At 38.7% G+C, this 16,913-nt stretch overlaps 1 protein-coding gene across 4 annotated transcripts in view; it reads left to right on the plus strand.

Annotated features, from left to right (window-relative positions):
• Positions 1 to 16,913, plus strand: part of Nell1 (neural EGFL like 1) — an 828,356-nt gene that overhangs the window by 249,412 nt on the left and 562,031 nt on the right. For all 4 annotated transcript variants that reach the window (XM_074042879.1, XM_074042893.1, XM_074042884.1 and 1 more), the window contains exons 10-11: positions 3,375 to 3,448; positions 11,125 to 11,224. In XM_074042879.1, the coding sequence (XP_073898980.1) occupies positions 3,375 to 3,448; positions 11,125 to 11,224 (174 nt within the window). The remainder of the gene's footprint in view (positions 1 to 3,374; positions 3,449 to 11,124; positions 11,225 to 16,913) is intronic.

The raw sequence follows: 16,913 nt of genomic DNA on the forward strand, positions 1-16,913 counted from the left end.
GGCAGCGGAAGCCCTGGGGCCTGCTTGCTGGCATTGGCTACCAGGAGCCAGGGCAGCTAATGCAGTCACAGGAGAAGCAAGCTTGTGGGCTGCTGAGTTCTGGGGCCTGATTACCACCATGGGCATCTGGAAGAGCAGTTCAGTGGCTGAACAGCACAGGGAACCATGGCTGCTGGCTTACACCTTCTGTTACCCATGGAGCAGTGGGAGCTATAAGCCCTACTGACACAGAGGTACCAGTTTCCCTGGCATTTCAGGGTGAAGGTAGCAGGTCGTGTAGTAGTGGGGAGCATGTAGCTCCAAGTTCCTGTGTGTGCCAAGAAGCATGACTTACTGCCGAGAGGCAGATTCATGGAACATGGAGCCAGTTGAAGATTTCAGTTGTGGGGGATCAGGAATGTTGAACTGTGAGTAGTTCTTCCCATTCTTGCTGTGGTTAGTTGCTTCTCTATTTGTGGATTCAGAGAGGGCTTTGCTTTTCACTGGTTATGGTACCCCATGGGTGCCTTTTGGGGTCCCCTGATCTTCCTTTTTCAGGGTACTTAGTCACTGCCAGGCTATAGGGATGTCAACCATCTGCCATCTTTCCCCATCTGCCTTATTTATTTATTTTTTAAAATCCAGTTTAAACATTACCTTTGTCTGGACTGGCCTCAAACTCATGATTCTCTTGAATCTGCCTCTTGAGTAGCTGGGATTATAAGTGTACATCACTGTGTCTGGCTGGTTATTATTATTTTTAATGAAAGGAGGAGGGGAATGAATTAGACAATTGCATTGATTCTCCATTTTTGTCCTGAAACCCTTGGTATCTATTCATAGTGTTTGAAATTGCATTGAATAGCAGAACTAAGTCCTAGCTTGGAATCAGGAAGTTTTAATGGTTTTTGTTAGTGAGTAGAACTAATTAGTTCTAAAATTATTTATTATTACTAACAATAAGCCAAGAAGAGGGACTTGGCTTAAAGTTGGAGATAAAATTATAAATAATGCTACACTGATGGAGGTTGCAGTTTGTAGGGGAAATATATAGTGAAATGGACAATGAAGACATGATATGATATATGTTATTAGGGCCAAGTCCAAAGTATAATGGATGCACAAAGTAAGGGAAATTAACCAGTGTTACAAAGATCAAGAACAACATCTTGAGGGAAGTCAGGTCCATACTTCCATTACTTAAACTAATGGTTATACAGATTGGGAGGTTGTCAGTGGAAAGTGGATAGGGCTGAGTATTCCTGTGGAAGACAAAAGTATATGCAGAATCTGGAAGTGAGAGAGAAAACATGGCTAGAATATTTTTGGAGGTATGTATATTTGAGTGGTGACTGAAAGCACAGGAACTGGTGAGCTATGAAGTTTGGGAGGAGCCATGTGAATGACCTTAGGTACTGAATTATGGAACTTAGACTGCATGCATCAGGGGCTCATTACTTTAAGTAGGGCCTCATAGTTATACTTAAAAATATACCTCTCTGTTATGAGGAAGGACTGAAGAAGATTGAGACTCAAACACAGGAGAGGTTAGAGTTTCTGGTAGGACAAAAGAAGAGGGATGGTGATAGTCTGGATGAAGACAGTGTCTGGGAGGAGGTGGGACATGGAGAAAAGTAACTTGACTTGAGAAGCTTAAGGAAGAAGCATTGGTGGAATTTGGGCACTGATTGGACACAACACTGAGAAAAGATAAACATTGGAGGGCCCCTGGGTGCCAGCATGTGGATGCCAAGGTGATGTCATTCAGTTTGAGGAGAAAACCAGAAAGGAACAGGTTTGATTGCCATGGGTCAGGTTTTGAGGGAAAAACAGACTCTGTTTTTCCATTTCACGTGGGAATGCAGATGTGTATGTGATTTATTAGGGAGTTTTCTTAGGATCACTGCTGGGGTAAGAATGAGATGGTAATGGAAGGAGAATTAGGCAAACGGAGAATTACAGTGTGGTTACAACAATTGCCTACATTATTCCCTCAGGCAGGTTCAGAGCTGGAATGACCTTTCAAATTTGTCCTGAGTTGTGAAAAGGGATACAGAACTTTGTACCACTTTTATCAACCCTTTATTGGATATGGTATGCCCCAGGCATTCTTGGGCAAGGTGACTCTATAGCCCTTTGAGCAAGGTGCCTCTGTACAGTCTAAGACAAGTACTAAATCATCAGCTAAGAGCTGTTTGTTTCCACTGTTCCAACAACTTCAGGAATGTATCTTTTGGTCATGGGGGGGCTTTGGGTAGCATACTACTGTGTGTACTGCAGAGGTGTGGTAAGTATGGTGTTAACTATTGTCTCTGGGCTTTCTTCTCCCTGTGTCTAAAAAGAAGGGGTTGGGCCAACTGATTACTAGGATTCTGCGTAATTGAATCATGAGAATCAGAAGACTGTAGAATAAGGAAACTACCAAATCTAATCAACACATTTTTAATAGATACAAAAAGGCAGGGCCTGAGAGGTAAAGTCGTTTTATGAGACCAACAGTGAGTTCATGGGACAGATCTCTTAGAGTGTATGTCTGTGCTTCTGCTTTTCCTGAGAGCTGGGGCTAGAGGGCCCTCATTAAGGCAGGAGAGAGAGCAATCAGGCTTTTACTTCCTTGTTCCTGTTGAGTGACTGGAAAATTTTGTAGACTCACATTGGGGTCACATCAAATTGACATATTGTGCACTTGCTTAAAATGAATCAGCAAGTAAAAGACAGAATCTCAGTGGAATCCAAATTAAAGTTCTGTTTACGCTTTTCTTTGAAATTTTCTACAAGGCCTACTTCTACCCCTGCCCTCTCTATTAAGCCTGTTAAGCTCACTTTTCCAGAGGCAGTCTCTCTAGTGCATTGATATAGCAATTTACTATACTGGCTTATATTTCTTAGCTGTTTCTCAGTGTCTTAAGAACACAAAGGCTAAGGGCACCAATCTTGCATGATCGCAAGGAAAAATAAATGAACCCCAGCTCAATGGAGAGCTGGGGTTCTGATGAATGGAACCTATATGAGCTCCCTTTCATGAAGTTTCTTGTTTTATGGCAGGAGTGTTGGAATCAAAACTACTACTAATTTTCCTCCACATGTAATACAGACAGTTCTACCTTGGTTTAGCCTCTTACCACATAAATTCATTCTACTTCAATGTTGGCAACTGCAACAGTGAAATAATGATTGTCCTTGGTGTGAAAGCAAGGCAAACACAATCAAGATGAGGTCTGACTTGGGAATTCAAGGGCCATCCCCCAAAATATTTCCAGGTCTTACTTTACACAAAGAGATTTGTATTGCTTAGAATCAGAGAATCTTTGTTTCTTTGGGATCTGTTGAGTTGAATACCACCTCTGAGTGGTATTCAGCATGATTGACTGGCCCATGTTTCTGTTTTATTACAGCAAAATGCATTTATGGAGGAAAAGTTCTTGCAGAAGGCCAGAGAATTTTAACCAGAAGCTGCCGGGAATGCCGAGTAAGTTTTAATCTTACGGTTTCTGTCATTTCTTGAGGGTAGGCTTCAGATACAATTTTTGAGTGGGCCATATTGGCCTGGATGGGTACCCAAGGGCTGAACCCACTTTAGTCAGCAAAAGTAGTGAATGGGGAGGACCAAGTCTTTGTCAGTGTGTAATTAGCTTGTGATTAACTGTGGATCAGGTAGCCTGGGAAGAAGCTATTAAGAGAAGTATGTGAGAGAGGGAAGAGAGCTAATAGCTACCATGAGTTAGGGAGGTTGGTGGGTGGCCCTGGGAATGGATTTCAGGTTGGTGTTAGTGGAACCAGTTTGTGATGCTAGCTGTGACAACTCCAACTCTGTGCTTAAATGGGTGCTATAATGCTAGAAAAATGCCCTCTGCCTTCTGCGCATCTTCTCCTATGAAATAAGAATGTAGAACATTAGACTTTATTCAGTAATCATCCAGCAAATGTACATTAAGCAAATGCTATAATCGAGCATTATACTAGATTTTGAGTATATAATAGTGAACAAAACAAAGTGTCTGTCTTTATAGAACTTGAAGTTTAGTGAGAGGGATAGTAAGAAAATAAGTAAATAAACATATAACATAATGACAAATCTTTACTTAAAAATATGAAGTAGGATAAAGGGATAGAGAAGTTTAGGGTGGAGATGGGGATCTGAAAAGGCTTCCTAGAGGATGCAACATTAGAACAAATCCCTTGGTAGCCATACAGCCAAATAGCCATATAGCTGTTTAGGTAAGGAGAATTCAAAACAAAGAAAACAATTGTCAAGGGCTTGAGAAGGGAGCTTATTTGGCATATTAAAGGATTAACAAGAATATGGGGTAGCTGGAATGGACTGAGCAAAGGAAAATGAAACTGTTGGAACAGGCAGGGGTTGGATCATTCAGGGCTGTAAGACAGGGTCTTAACCATTTTGTAGTTTGAGCTTTTTATTTATTCGCAAATCTTTCTCCATCATGACAATTCAATTCAGTTTTTTAATTCATTTATCCCTTCTTTCATTCAAAAATATTTCTTAAGCATCTTCTGTATGCCAGGTGCTATTCTAGGAGAGAAGGATATAAGAGTAAATAATACTTTTTAGTATTTTATGAAATATTTTTAGAGTACCTACTATGTGCCATATACAGAACAAGGAACTGGGATTAGGGATAGAAGAGCTTATGGTTTCCTGAAGTTGCTGCCATGTAATGAGGAAGAGAGGCAGGTGAACTAAGTTATAGTGCAGGATGGTTAGCTTTATGTTACTTGGCAGACCTTCATGCCCAGAAATAACACTAAAAGTCCTTGATTATCTACCAAGGACTTCTTAATGGTGGTGGTTGGTCTACACCAGTAATTGTTCCCTATATGAATGTACATTCCAAGAAAAAGAAATAGCATTTATAAATGTCCAGAGCTTACAGTTTTGTTTTGGGAACACCAAAGAATTTGGTCAAGAGAGTAAAGAGAACTAAAGCTGTAAAGTTACACAGAACAGGTGAGAAAGCACCTATTTTGGACTTCATCTTAGTGGAGATGAGGGTCCTCTGAAGTTGAATGTACATGAGTGTCTTCACAACTTGTATTTTCAAGGGTCACTGTGATTTTAGTGGAGAGTGATTAGAGGAGCAGTAGTTGAATTTTAATAATTGTATGTAAGAAATTATGGGATCCCAACATGAGGCAGTGAAAAGATGAAAAGAGATTGACATCTTCTTGCAAAATCGAATTGAAAGGAGGTGCTGAGTGATTAGGTTTTGGGTGAGGCTGTTGTGGGGAGATGAGGAATACAGTTAATTTCTGTAGATTACTGGCCTGGTCAAAGGGAATCCAGTCTCTAACCTTCTCTGGATAATGTAGGCAGAAATAATGGTTTTATTGGAAGGATGTCAAGGGACTCACTAAAATGTCAGAATGCTAGTCTTAGGAGTAAGCTGGGACCAGGGAGTCCCAGAAGTTTGGAAGCAGGGGCCATAGCTGTATTCTAGTAGGAAGAAGCCTGGCATGTACATCTCTGCTGTGCCCAATGACTTTCAATCATTCCTGCTATCTTTGAAGTCACTTATACAAGAATCAAAGCTGATGAGAGTACTTATGATTAGCAAATCTGGATAATATGACCAAGACCCACCTGTTGTGGGGGGAAAGATTTTTGCCCTTTCAGAAGCCTTTGTGTAGGAATCTATTTACCTGGAGTTGCTAACCCATTCAGTGCATGCAATGGAGAAAGTGTTCCCAAGAAGAAACTGTGGCATCCATACAAGGGGAGACAGACCAAAATGTGGTAAGCACTCTCTTCATTAGGCAAGGATATTGCACTTAATTGAGGCAGGAGGAGGAACATGTTTTCTGGATGAGAAGAGAGTGGAGAACAAATGGAGCCAGTTTTAGACATGTTGAATTTTATCAATAACTATGAAACTAACACCTTAAAACTTAGTAGCTAAAACCAATATTTTATTATCTCTCATGGTTGTGTGGTTGCATGGGATCAGTTCTTACTTGATTTTCATTTGCAGTTGCAATCTTATAGTGGCTGGAGCTGCAATCCTATGAAGGCTTTACATGACTGAATGTCCAAGATGGCTCTTTATTTACATGTCTGGCACCTGAACTAAGATGAATGGAACAGAGATTTCTCTGCCATCTCTCTGACTCTTTCTCTCTCTCTCTCTCTCAAAGTTCAGCCTCTAGACATGGCTACCTCAGGATTTCCTATAGTGTCATACCTTCAGAGATTTCTCACATGGGGAAGCTAGCTTCCCCCAGAATAAACCATCCAAAAGACTATAATATCATTTCCTCTTCATTCTATTCATTACACACAGACAGCCCAAATTTGTCTTAGAGAAGTATAATACAAGGACATTAATATGAGAAGGTATGATTCAATAGGGAGATAGCCATCACTGAAGACCAGCTGTCACAAAATGACTATGTGATACAATTTTCTCCTCTAAAGTATCCATGACCCCACACACATACTTTGATAGAAATTTACTAACTCATTTGGGATAGCTCATTCTGTGGCTGGAAAACATTAGTAATCCGTGAATTCTTTTAATTGGGTGAAAATCTACCTCTCTATAACTTCTACCCAGTGGCCTTCTTTTTTGCCTTTCAGAGGCTAAATGTGAGTCTGTTTACTCCTACAATGTGTTAGTGTGATTGAAAGGTCAAAATCTCATTAATGGGACAAGTCTTTAAATTCTGGAATTTTACCTCGTTGTTAGAAAGGCCCAGAGTTCCTTGTGTTCTTTTCTCTTTATATGGTTCTAGAAAAAGCTAGATTGGAGACATATTTAGATTAGGAAGAGAAAGTGAGAGTTCTTACATTCTCCTGTGTATTTCTCATCCCCCCACCTACTTTGCAACACAACAAAAGATAATTTTAATAGGCAGAACCATCAGTCCTAGAGGACTGTATATATATATATATATATATATATATATATATATATATATATACACACATCTGGAAACACTTGGTGAAAATATACTTCAGACAACAGCTTGTTTCTTATTTAATTGCTGCTGAAGCTTTAAAATGATTCAAGAAAATCAAAACTGATAGCACTCTAGATAGTCTTTCGTCAACTGTGGGTCTTCTTCTGAACCACAGACACAGAAAATTATTTGAGCAATTGTTTCTTCTAGACTCTCAAAGACAGTATGCACAGAGCACCATTTTAGATGCCTAGAAGAGAAGTTAATCCATTACATACAACAGATACTATAGATCATTATGGCTTAAATCTTGGGAACGTCTCCTGGGTGGTGTGAGCTTTCTCTTGCTCCTGGTACTACTGAACCTAACTGGGGCAATGGGAGATACAGAAAGGACAAATGATAGACAGACAGATATGGGGTCAGGTGTGTTGGGCGCTTGGATGGAGACACACAATAGCCTCATTACTTTTTTACTTCTCTTTGCTCTGTTCCTTTTCTCTATCTTTTCTTTAAGGCCTTACTCCTCTACAAAGTCTTTCTTCTTTTCTATTCTTTAAAGTCTCTTTCCTTACACTTGCTCTGTCCCATGTTTTCTTTAATCTCTCTTAAAATCTTTGCCCTCAGACTTGCAGAAAGACAATAGCAGTTGCATCTAAAAACTGCATTATCATAACTCTTAAAGTCTTGGTCCTTAGACTTGCACTGTCCCGTATTCTCCTTAGCTTTTCTTTATCTTAGCTTTTCTAAAGCCTATGTATAAAATTCTCGGTGCAGAAAGCTGCTCTGGTGGAGACACAGCAGCCAGCCACAGTGGCAGCCAATCAAAACTCCTCACCAAAAAACCTTGTGTCCTCCTTCAGGAAGTCTTTTATATCCAGTGGTAAACAAGGAGATGGAGCAACGGTTCTCGGGGAGAGGCCAAGTATTGCTTTTATCAAACACTTCTGTAGCCTGGCAATAATTTTTGACTTGAGGATAAGAGTTTTATGTTATTAGAAATTTATATTCTCTCTTCAACAAAATTAGAGATAAGGGCAAAATAGTTTCTGCTGGGTAGTGAGGGGGTGGGGGGGGTGGTGTGGTGGTAAGGGGGTGGGGGCAGGAGGGAGAAATGACCCAAGCCTTGTATGCACATATGAATAATAAAACAATAAAAAAAAAAGAAATTCAAAGTGAAGCACTGTGATTAGTGATTAGTACAGGATTTGAAAGTGCTTAGATTTGACCGATGACATGGAAGCAGTTGCTGTAGGTAAGAAAAAAAATTGGAAGAATTGAATTTCCCACTAACATAGAATATACCTTAATCAGTAAGATCTGGAAATGTTAATCACAGATTATTTCTTACTGGAGATAGTTTTCAAAATAAAGTTTAAAAAGGTTTGTGTCTAATTATGTAGCTGGACTAAATGGATTTAGCAGTACTTATGTAACAGTAATCACAGTTCACATTATTTTGAAATTCATACAAAAGGTTTGTCTCCATCTGAACATTTGGAATTATGATCTTACTCATTAAATATGTTAAAGGTTGATTAGAGTTGTTGACTGATTTAATCTGTAGTCAAAGCATGCCCCTTTTATAAAAAGAGAACCTTTCATGAGTGTTTTTTTTTTTAAACTCTCTGTAGTATTTTCAGCATTGTTTTGTTTTACAAAAGCAAGTAGATACTCATGTTGCAACACTTGGAATTTAGAGGAAAAAAGTGTAAAGAAGAAAATGGAAACCATTCCAGAATCTTATCACCTAGAGATAATCTCTTTTACCATTTTGATTTTTTGATGGTGAGAGTGAAATTTATCTTAATTGTCTTAGTTTAGCTTCTCCCGGAAGCAAACCCTGAGCTAAGGATTTCAGTATAAGTGATTCATTAAGAGAGGGCCCTCAAGAGAAACCAGTCAGACTATGGGATGTGGGGAATGTAGCATAGGGAAAGAGAAGAAACTAAGCAAAGGTTCAATTTCAGGTGAAAGGTCAGACATACTCTGGTCCTACCAGGAGTTCTGGAACATAAATTATACTCCATAGATTGTCCTTTCTCTAGGTAAGGAACATCCCTTGTTATGTAATCATTGACCCTGGGGCCATGGGCATGGGGATTGTAGAACTTGCAGGTACCTTTTGGCTCTCTGCAGGAACAAAATGGTCCCAGGGGCCAAATACAAGCCTCTGAGGGTGACAGAAATGAGTCATTAGTAATAAAGCATTCAGAAGTTGACAGTAAGCACATAGAATAGATAAAAAGAATTTTATCCATGGCAGCGTCTGCCATTCTTAATTATGCCAGGAAGCAGCAGATCAGAATAAATATATTAATGTTGAAGGACAGTATTAGAGTTAATAATGGTAAGTAATTGAGCATTTTCCTTTACATTTAGTGTATGCTCTTAATGGTTGGGTTATTAACTTCCATTGACTTGCAATAATTGGTTTGATCCCTTGTGGGAGAGAGTAAAGTATGTCAGGTATGGACATTAGACTTAGGCACTGGTGCTAACTCTTGAGGCTACATGCTGCCCAGCTTGGCTAGGAGTGAGGAATGAGAACGAAATCTAGTAGCAAATGGTGGTTGAGAGTAAGTAGCAGGATCAATTCTCAGATCTTAGGGCCAGTTCTAAGATAGAATGAGAAGAAAAGTAAAAGGTTAAGAAATAAAGAGTAAAGTAGAAGAAGAAAAGATATGACAAAGAGTGCCAGATGTTGGCTTGTCTGGACAGGAAATTATTAGAAAGGAGAGGAAGTTATGGTGCAAATAATTTACCTAAAAGATGAGCAGTTGGAAATTTATAGTCAATGATTAATGCTGTGACTATGTTCACATTTAAGGAGCTGCCAAACCAGAGAACAGGGACAGGGATGGGGATGGCTTTTACAAATTGAAAACAAAGTATCTGCTCCATCTGTTCTGGCTGACCAGCTCTACCCTATTCTCCCACCTGGGTTTGGAACTGCCTTTTGGCCTTAAATGAGACTTCTCTTCTTCAGTTTGCTTCTTGGTTGTCTTAAACATCCATGTGAAGAATGGGAAAGAAAAATGAAATGTTTTAGATAAAACAAGGGCCTCTACAACTTTTTTAAAGATAGCAATTAATGGACTAATTTTAAAAATTTAACATAAAACCAAATACAAGTGCTAAAAAGGCCAACAAAGAAGACCTTAGATGACATGAGGTCATAAAGATCTAGGTTCTGAATATTTAACATTTTGATGTAAGATATTTTATTTAAATCTAGGGAAAACCTTGTGTTCATGTCATTGACCTTCTTTCAGTTCACTTGTATCTGCATACCTTGGCTCCTATCTATTTTCTCTGGCAGTAAGTTCTCTTCTTTATTTCATTACTGAAGTTCCCCCTAATTTGGTATCTTTATAATTTCTCTCCATCTGGGAAGAATTAATTATTGTCCCATGACACATTATAGTGTTTTTATTAGAACCCATCTTTTAGAAATTACTGTACAATATTATGGTTTCTAGTTTAAGAGAGTTTTTTTCTCCTTCCACCCAAATTGTGAGTTTTTCAAGAACAAGGAAGATCCTAGGTACTCAGGGGGCAAGATAAGGAGGATCTCAGGTTGAAGCCAGCCCAGGCAAATATTCACAAGACCCTATCTTGAAAATACCTAACACAAAAAAGGCCTGGCTTAGTGGTTCAAGTGGTAGAGTTCCTGCTAGCAAGCATGAGGCTCTGAGTTCAAAACCCAGTACTGACAAAAAAAAAAAAAGGGAAGATATCTTGCTTACTTTAGGGTTTACAATGCTTGCTGCCCACTGAATTGTTGGAACTGACCTACGTGAGCTCATTGTGCATAACTTCCCAATTCTGTTTTCAGTGACAGCATGTTGGTACCTCAAAACCAGCCATTGTTAGAATATTTGCACTGCTAAAATCTGTAAACTTTTACAAATGAAGCCTCTTCACTCTGGAGCCAACTGTTAAAAATTTATCAGCACATCACTGTTATCATCCTTCTGCTCTACAAAAGATACTAAAAAAAAACCTGTTGATATTGAGGCTGTTTTGATATAGAGAGGTCATTTGATTTCTCTTTCAGAAGTCTCATCAAGTTAATTTGTGACTTTATCATTATTAGTGGAATTCCTGAGAGTGTTGTTGTATTATTGTAGCTTATTACAACTGCGGCTATTAACAATGAGCATTATAAGTTTGGATCATTGACTAAACATATGAACATCCTTTTTTTCCTTAATATTTGGCTTCCAGGGAGGAGTTTTAGTAAAAATTACAGAGATGTGCCCTCCTTTGAACTGCTCAGAAAAGGACCACATTCTTCCAGAGAATCAGTGCTGCAGTGTCTGTAGAGGTGAGTCGGTTTGGTGTGGGGCTGTGCTTATGGTGGGGTTGGGGGTGGGTGTGAGGGCTTAATGAATAGTATGATGATAATAATATGAATTCCAAATTCTGCTCTGCTTTGTAGACAATTGCATATCCTATTTACCTTTCTCAGTCATAATCTCTTCAATTGCAAGATGAGGATAATAATAGTATCTACTTCATAAGGCTGCTGTGAAGATTATATGGGGTAATGCATAAGCGCCTAGCATAATGCCCAGCATGTGACAAACATCCAATAAGTGATAGCTCCTATATTAATGCTGATGGTAGTTCCTGCAATAATAACCATTATCATCATTATTACATTTTTCTCATGAGTGGGATTGAGAAGCATTCTTTTTAGCCTGGTCCATGGCCAATTCCCATGTTGAATAAAGAATGACTTATGGTGAATTCTTACTCGTGGAATAGATTTATATGCAATGCTTTCCCACTTCCTTTAAGGTAAAAGCTTCAAATAAGTAATGCTTGATTGCAAATTAATTCTTGGGCAGAAATTTTTGTTTTACTTTCCCTTTTTAGAATTCTCTCTATTCCTAAATTTATTCTTATTTCTTAAAATGCCAGCTCAATTACTGCTTCTCTGAAATTCTCAAGCAGGCAGAATTAGATGAAAAACCTAGTATTTATTCAAAGTCTTAAAAAGCCAATTCAGTTAAACTCATATCTATTATTTTGGCACTATATGTATTTCAAACTCTTTACATTTCTAAATATCCAATAAATTAGATCCTTTTTGGTGGAACTTTGATATTTTTCAGAGTTAAGGATGACACAGCAGCATAGCAGTTTAGCTCAAGTAACCATAGTCTACCTTTTTCAATCTTTTCTTTACCACAGGGTTTGACAATTTTTTTAAATAAAGGACTACAAACTGAATATTTTAACCTCATACCATCAGAAGAGTTCCTGCCCTGGTTTATCTGTTTTTATGACTACAAGCATGTTTGCAGCTGGGATGCTTTAGAAATATCTAAAAATTGAGTGCAATTTTCAAAGGGATGCATTTATTGGTAACCTATAAGAGTGTTAGGTAGGTCTTATAATTTAATGCAAAATCCATCACTTGCTATTTGTTGAGGTGCCAAGTGGGACTCAGTTTATGCAAATCCTCTCTGATTTATGGCTTCATTAGAGCAGAATCATTGATTAGGCCACAGAACTTCAGGAGCAATTTCATTGTTCTGACCCAATTTATAATTGAGCAGGTGCCACTGCTTCTGCTAGCAATTGTCTAGGAAGCATGCCCTTCTTCATCAGTAAAACTGCTGAGAGGTGTCACATCTCGCTGGAAAGCAGATGCATGCAGGGCTTCCATTGGTAGCACTCTTGTGGCTTTTACCAAACCTGACTCAGGTAGGGAAGAGTGAGAGGCAGGAGTAAGACTTCATAAACTTGATCTCAGCCAAGGCCAATCTGTGAAATTGAGAACTTTTTCTTCTTCCTCATACCTGCTTCCTTCTCAATCAGGGCATCTTTTATTTGAAAACTGATGGTTTTCATTGGAAATATGTGTGTATGAGAGTTTGGCTCTGTGGTAACTCTACATTTTGACAGGAACTGGAACATGTGTTAAGAAAGATATAGTTGAGAGGGATTTGGGAGGCAGTGTGTTGAATTAAGCCATTTGGACCTATGAGTTCTTTTGCATTTCTACTATACTATTTTCATCTCACAATTTAGTCACTGGAATGAAGGAAGCATTATTTTTGATTAAGGCTATTTTTTAGTACCACTTACTACCATTACTTCCTCCTTCTGTTGACCCATAGCAGAGAGAATCCCAGATATCAGCCCACTTGTTCACGTGTTTGGGCCTGCTCTGCATATCATGCAATCAAAAAATTAAAGGCATATTTATCTGGGCGGTAGGCTATCTCTTTTTCATAAAACCCTACAATTTAAATGAGGCTTAGTAAAATATCAATCCAGATGTGATCAAAGTTCTATTATCTTGAACTATATTCTCTGTGAATTTTACTATATTTGTCTCAATCCCAATTTATTTTCCAAGAGCACTTTTAGACATAACACAATTGTATCACACAATTTTGTGAGAAATAATTTCCCCCTTTGACTTTTTAAAAAATCTTTTTTACCTGTTCATGTTTTCTGAGTGGAGTCTTATAAGAGGAGTTGGGGGCTGGACAATTACTGTTTTGGCAAGATTTAGAAAGCCCAGAGTCCTCTTTTAAGGCAAATTGTTCAGTTTATCTCCCTTCCTCTTCTTTCTTTCTCTCTAATGAAATGGTGAAAACCAGCAAATTTCTGTGTATAAGAATTTTTAACCTGCTTTGGGAAAGGCTGTGTCTTTTGCTTGTTGGCTTGAGGTTGTCCACAGATTGGCAAGCAGAGCCATGGGGGTCTGATGAGATGAAATACTCAGGGATGAGCACTGTGGTATGATATAGCCACATGGCTTCTGCCATGTGCTAAGGTTATTGATTACAGAAAGCAAAGTGGGTGGTCTTTCAATACTTATGCCAAATGCCCTTCAATTAGCATATTTATCATCTCACCCTGTCTTAGTGTGAGATATTATCCTTTGAGAATATCATTCTTCAGAAATCTAATTTGAAACTTTTCTTGTGCTTGCTTGGGGAATTGCTAAGGTTTATTCTCATTAGGACTCTGCTTAGCCACTTTACCTGGGCATTTGAGAAAACTGCTAGTGAGTGATTTTAGCTCTATGTCCCCAAATGGATAATTACATAATATCCAAAAGGTTCTCCAAGCTAAATAGAAAAGAAAACGTTTGTTTTAATGATCACATTTTATGATTCTTTAACTGTAGGAGTTAAAGTAGTGGTGAAAGATATCTTCCTGCCACATGATGTGCTTATGTTATTTTCATGCCAATGACTTTAAATGACATTAATTTCAGCACCAGATGTTAGACTATGTATTTCATACATGAAATAGTGTGAAAACCCATTTTGTTGAGTTATAACTTGTTAGTTTGATTATGAACTTAATTTTTTAAACTGGGTGATACACATTTTCTTATATGTTTGCTGCCACCCCACTGACTAATCAAGATGAAAGTTACGGAATATTGCTTTATGCTTAGTTTTTCTTTTTGTAGGAATTAAACTCAGGACCTTACAGTTGAGAATAGCGCATTCTTGTGAATTATTGTATTCAGTGTATCAACTGAACTAGCACCCAGATGAGGTGGCTCAGGTATCTTGCCTGCTCAGATGTTGAGTCACATCAAATGTTATAATTAATTCCCCTTTTCTTTAGAGGACAAAATGAAGGTGACTGGGTAAACAGGTATTTTATCTACAGATCTATTGGTGCAGAATGACCAGGATGACCCTAGGAAAAGAACTACAGAACAGCTTGGAAAGACACATGCAAAAGGAATAAAGGTGATGGGCAATGCTGGAGGGTTACTTTGTAGTTGTTGGAACTCAAGGTCTCAGTCATCAGCAGTACCACCCAGCCTAGCCCTAATCACTGCTGCAGCATTTCTATGATGTCTCAGAAGAGTTTGTGCTGGAAGCATAAAATTTGTTTATGCTCCTCATTACTTTTGAGGTAATGACCATAGCAGGAGCCTGCCCACTTGGAGTGTGAGGTCATTAGATGGACAGGGGAAGCAGGCACTGGAGTGACATCAATGCTCCTTCCTGGAAAGAAGTAATAAAGGTCTGAATGTAGATCTTGCAGAAAAAAGATTGCTCATGAATTTCTGGTGCTCTCAGTTAAAGGTTTGAAAAAAAAAAAAGCCAATAATCTTGACCATGCATTCTTAGGGCCACTCCATGAAAACACACCAGTCATTTGGCCCATCCCCAAATTCTTGACATATTCCTCAGGGTTTTATTCCCCTTATAATCAGCTCTAATTGTATCTTCAATGTCGCCAATGACTTTGGAGGGTTTCTTTGCATGTTTATGACTTCCAGTGTTAGAAAAAAGTTCTTCACGACATCTGTTCCAAATGTGTTGATCTGTAATTTTAATTCATGCTCACTTGCCTTGTCATCTGGCCTGGACTGAAATTAGTTGAGATTATTTGTACTATTTAAGATTTTATGCTCTTCAATTAAATCCTCCCAAAGAATCTTGCTATCACATGAATCCCTCCTCCCCACCTTCCTCACCATTTTAGGTGAATTTATAATTGAAATGGTTTTGGAAAGGATTTCAGAGAATTTGAGACAAAGAGAGACTTGGAAAAGATGCATTTCATGACAGTGTGAGGTAGTGTGCAAATAGAGGAACTGACTTGTATGAATGGGTCAGATTCCCTGCTTATTGATAGATGGGATCTGATCAAAATCCCCACAATCACAAGCTAAGTGGTCTGAGAAGACAGGGCTGTCACAACTGCTGAGACTGGGAGCAGAGTACAGTTAAAGTCTCAGGGAAGAAATTCAGTGGTCATGAAGGTGCTCTCATGGATGAGAGTTAGGGAGTCCCCAGGAGGGGGTACTTTGCTTCAGAGAGTAGACCTGAAACCAAGGCCAGGCTGCTTTGGACAGGAAGGCCCTTAAATATTGACTATTACAGAAAGAACCAATTATTTTCTAAGATAGAGCCTGTGACAGTTTGGAACTCAGTCTCCAACAGGCCTGTCCTGATGGCCTAAATCATCTATTCACATGAGGCAAAAGGAATGTTCTCATCCTTAAGAGCTCAGGTTTCTCTTACTATTTGTATTTTGGCTGTGGAGTATCTAAGCACATCCAGTTCTCATAAAAGATCTTTGGGCCCTATCCCTCCTAATCAGTGCATGGATGAGCTGACTCTGTATATCTGAGGCACACAGAACATGCTATCTTTTGTATACCATTGCTCTTTGTATGAGTTACAAGGCTGGGAAAGTAGCAGTGGATGAAGAGATATTTGCTTTCTGAGATTGAACTTGGAGTAGAGGAATTTGGAGTGCATTTTCAGAATGGCCAAGTACATAATTTCAAAGGCAAACTTGAAATTATAGTATAATATAGTATAGGCAGGAGACTGAGTGCAAGCAATGGTCAGTCTTTGTCTGAGTCAGTCTTTGTCTGAGTGATGCTGAATCTTACCTAGTGGTAGTGGCCTGTTCATTCCTAGTTATGGAAGAAGTCACAAGAATAAGTCTTACAAATACATGTCCATCATTGCCTGCAGAAACAAGAGATGAAGCAAAATAAATGGATTGTTTTGCCATAATGATAGAGTACAGAAAGAGATTTGGAGAGTGACAGTATGGAGAGCATCGTTGTAATAGAGGACAATGGATTTAAAGAAAGCAAATTGTTTTTCTGGTGTTACTAGCTCTGGCAACAGAACTGTAGATAGAGGACCACAAGGGGGAGTTCAAATTTTAGACTGGTCCCAACCAAAAGAGGAAAAAAAATGTGACCCTGTCATTTATGTTTCTTCAGTAATTTTCTTGGACATGGTATAAATACTTGCTGCTCCCTGTGTTTGGGATTTTTATTCTTCATCCAGCCAACTCACTCATCTTTCAATTCTACTCTTTAATCCCTTGCATTAGAATCCTTCTATGTATTACATTCCTGGAGCACCTTGTCCAACTCCTCCATAATATCCCTTGTAATGCAAAACTAGTGCCATCTGTGCTAGAGTGAAGGTAATGAAGACATGTTTCTAATGATTATGGTATTTTTTCTGTATCCTCATGGCCTGGCACAATGCTTG

The sequence above is a fragment of the Castor canadensis genome, chromosome 1 (genome assembly GCF_047511655.1).
Source record: "Castor canadensis chromosome 1, mCasCan1.hap1v2, whole genome shotgun sequence".
NCBI classification, from domain to species: Eukaryota; Metazoa; Chordata; class Mammalia; order Rodentia; family Castoridae; genus Castor; species Castor canadensis.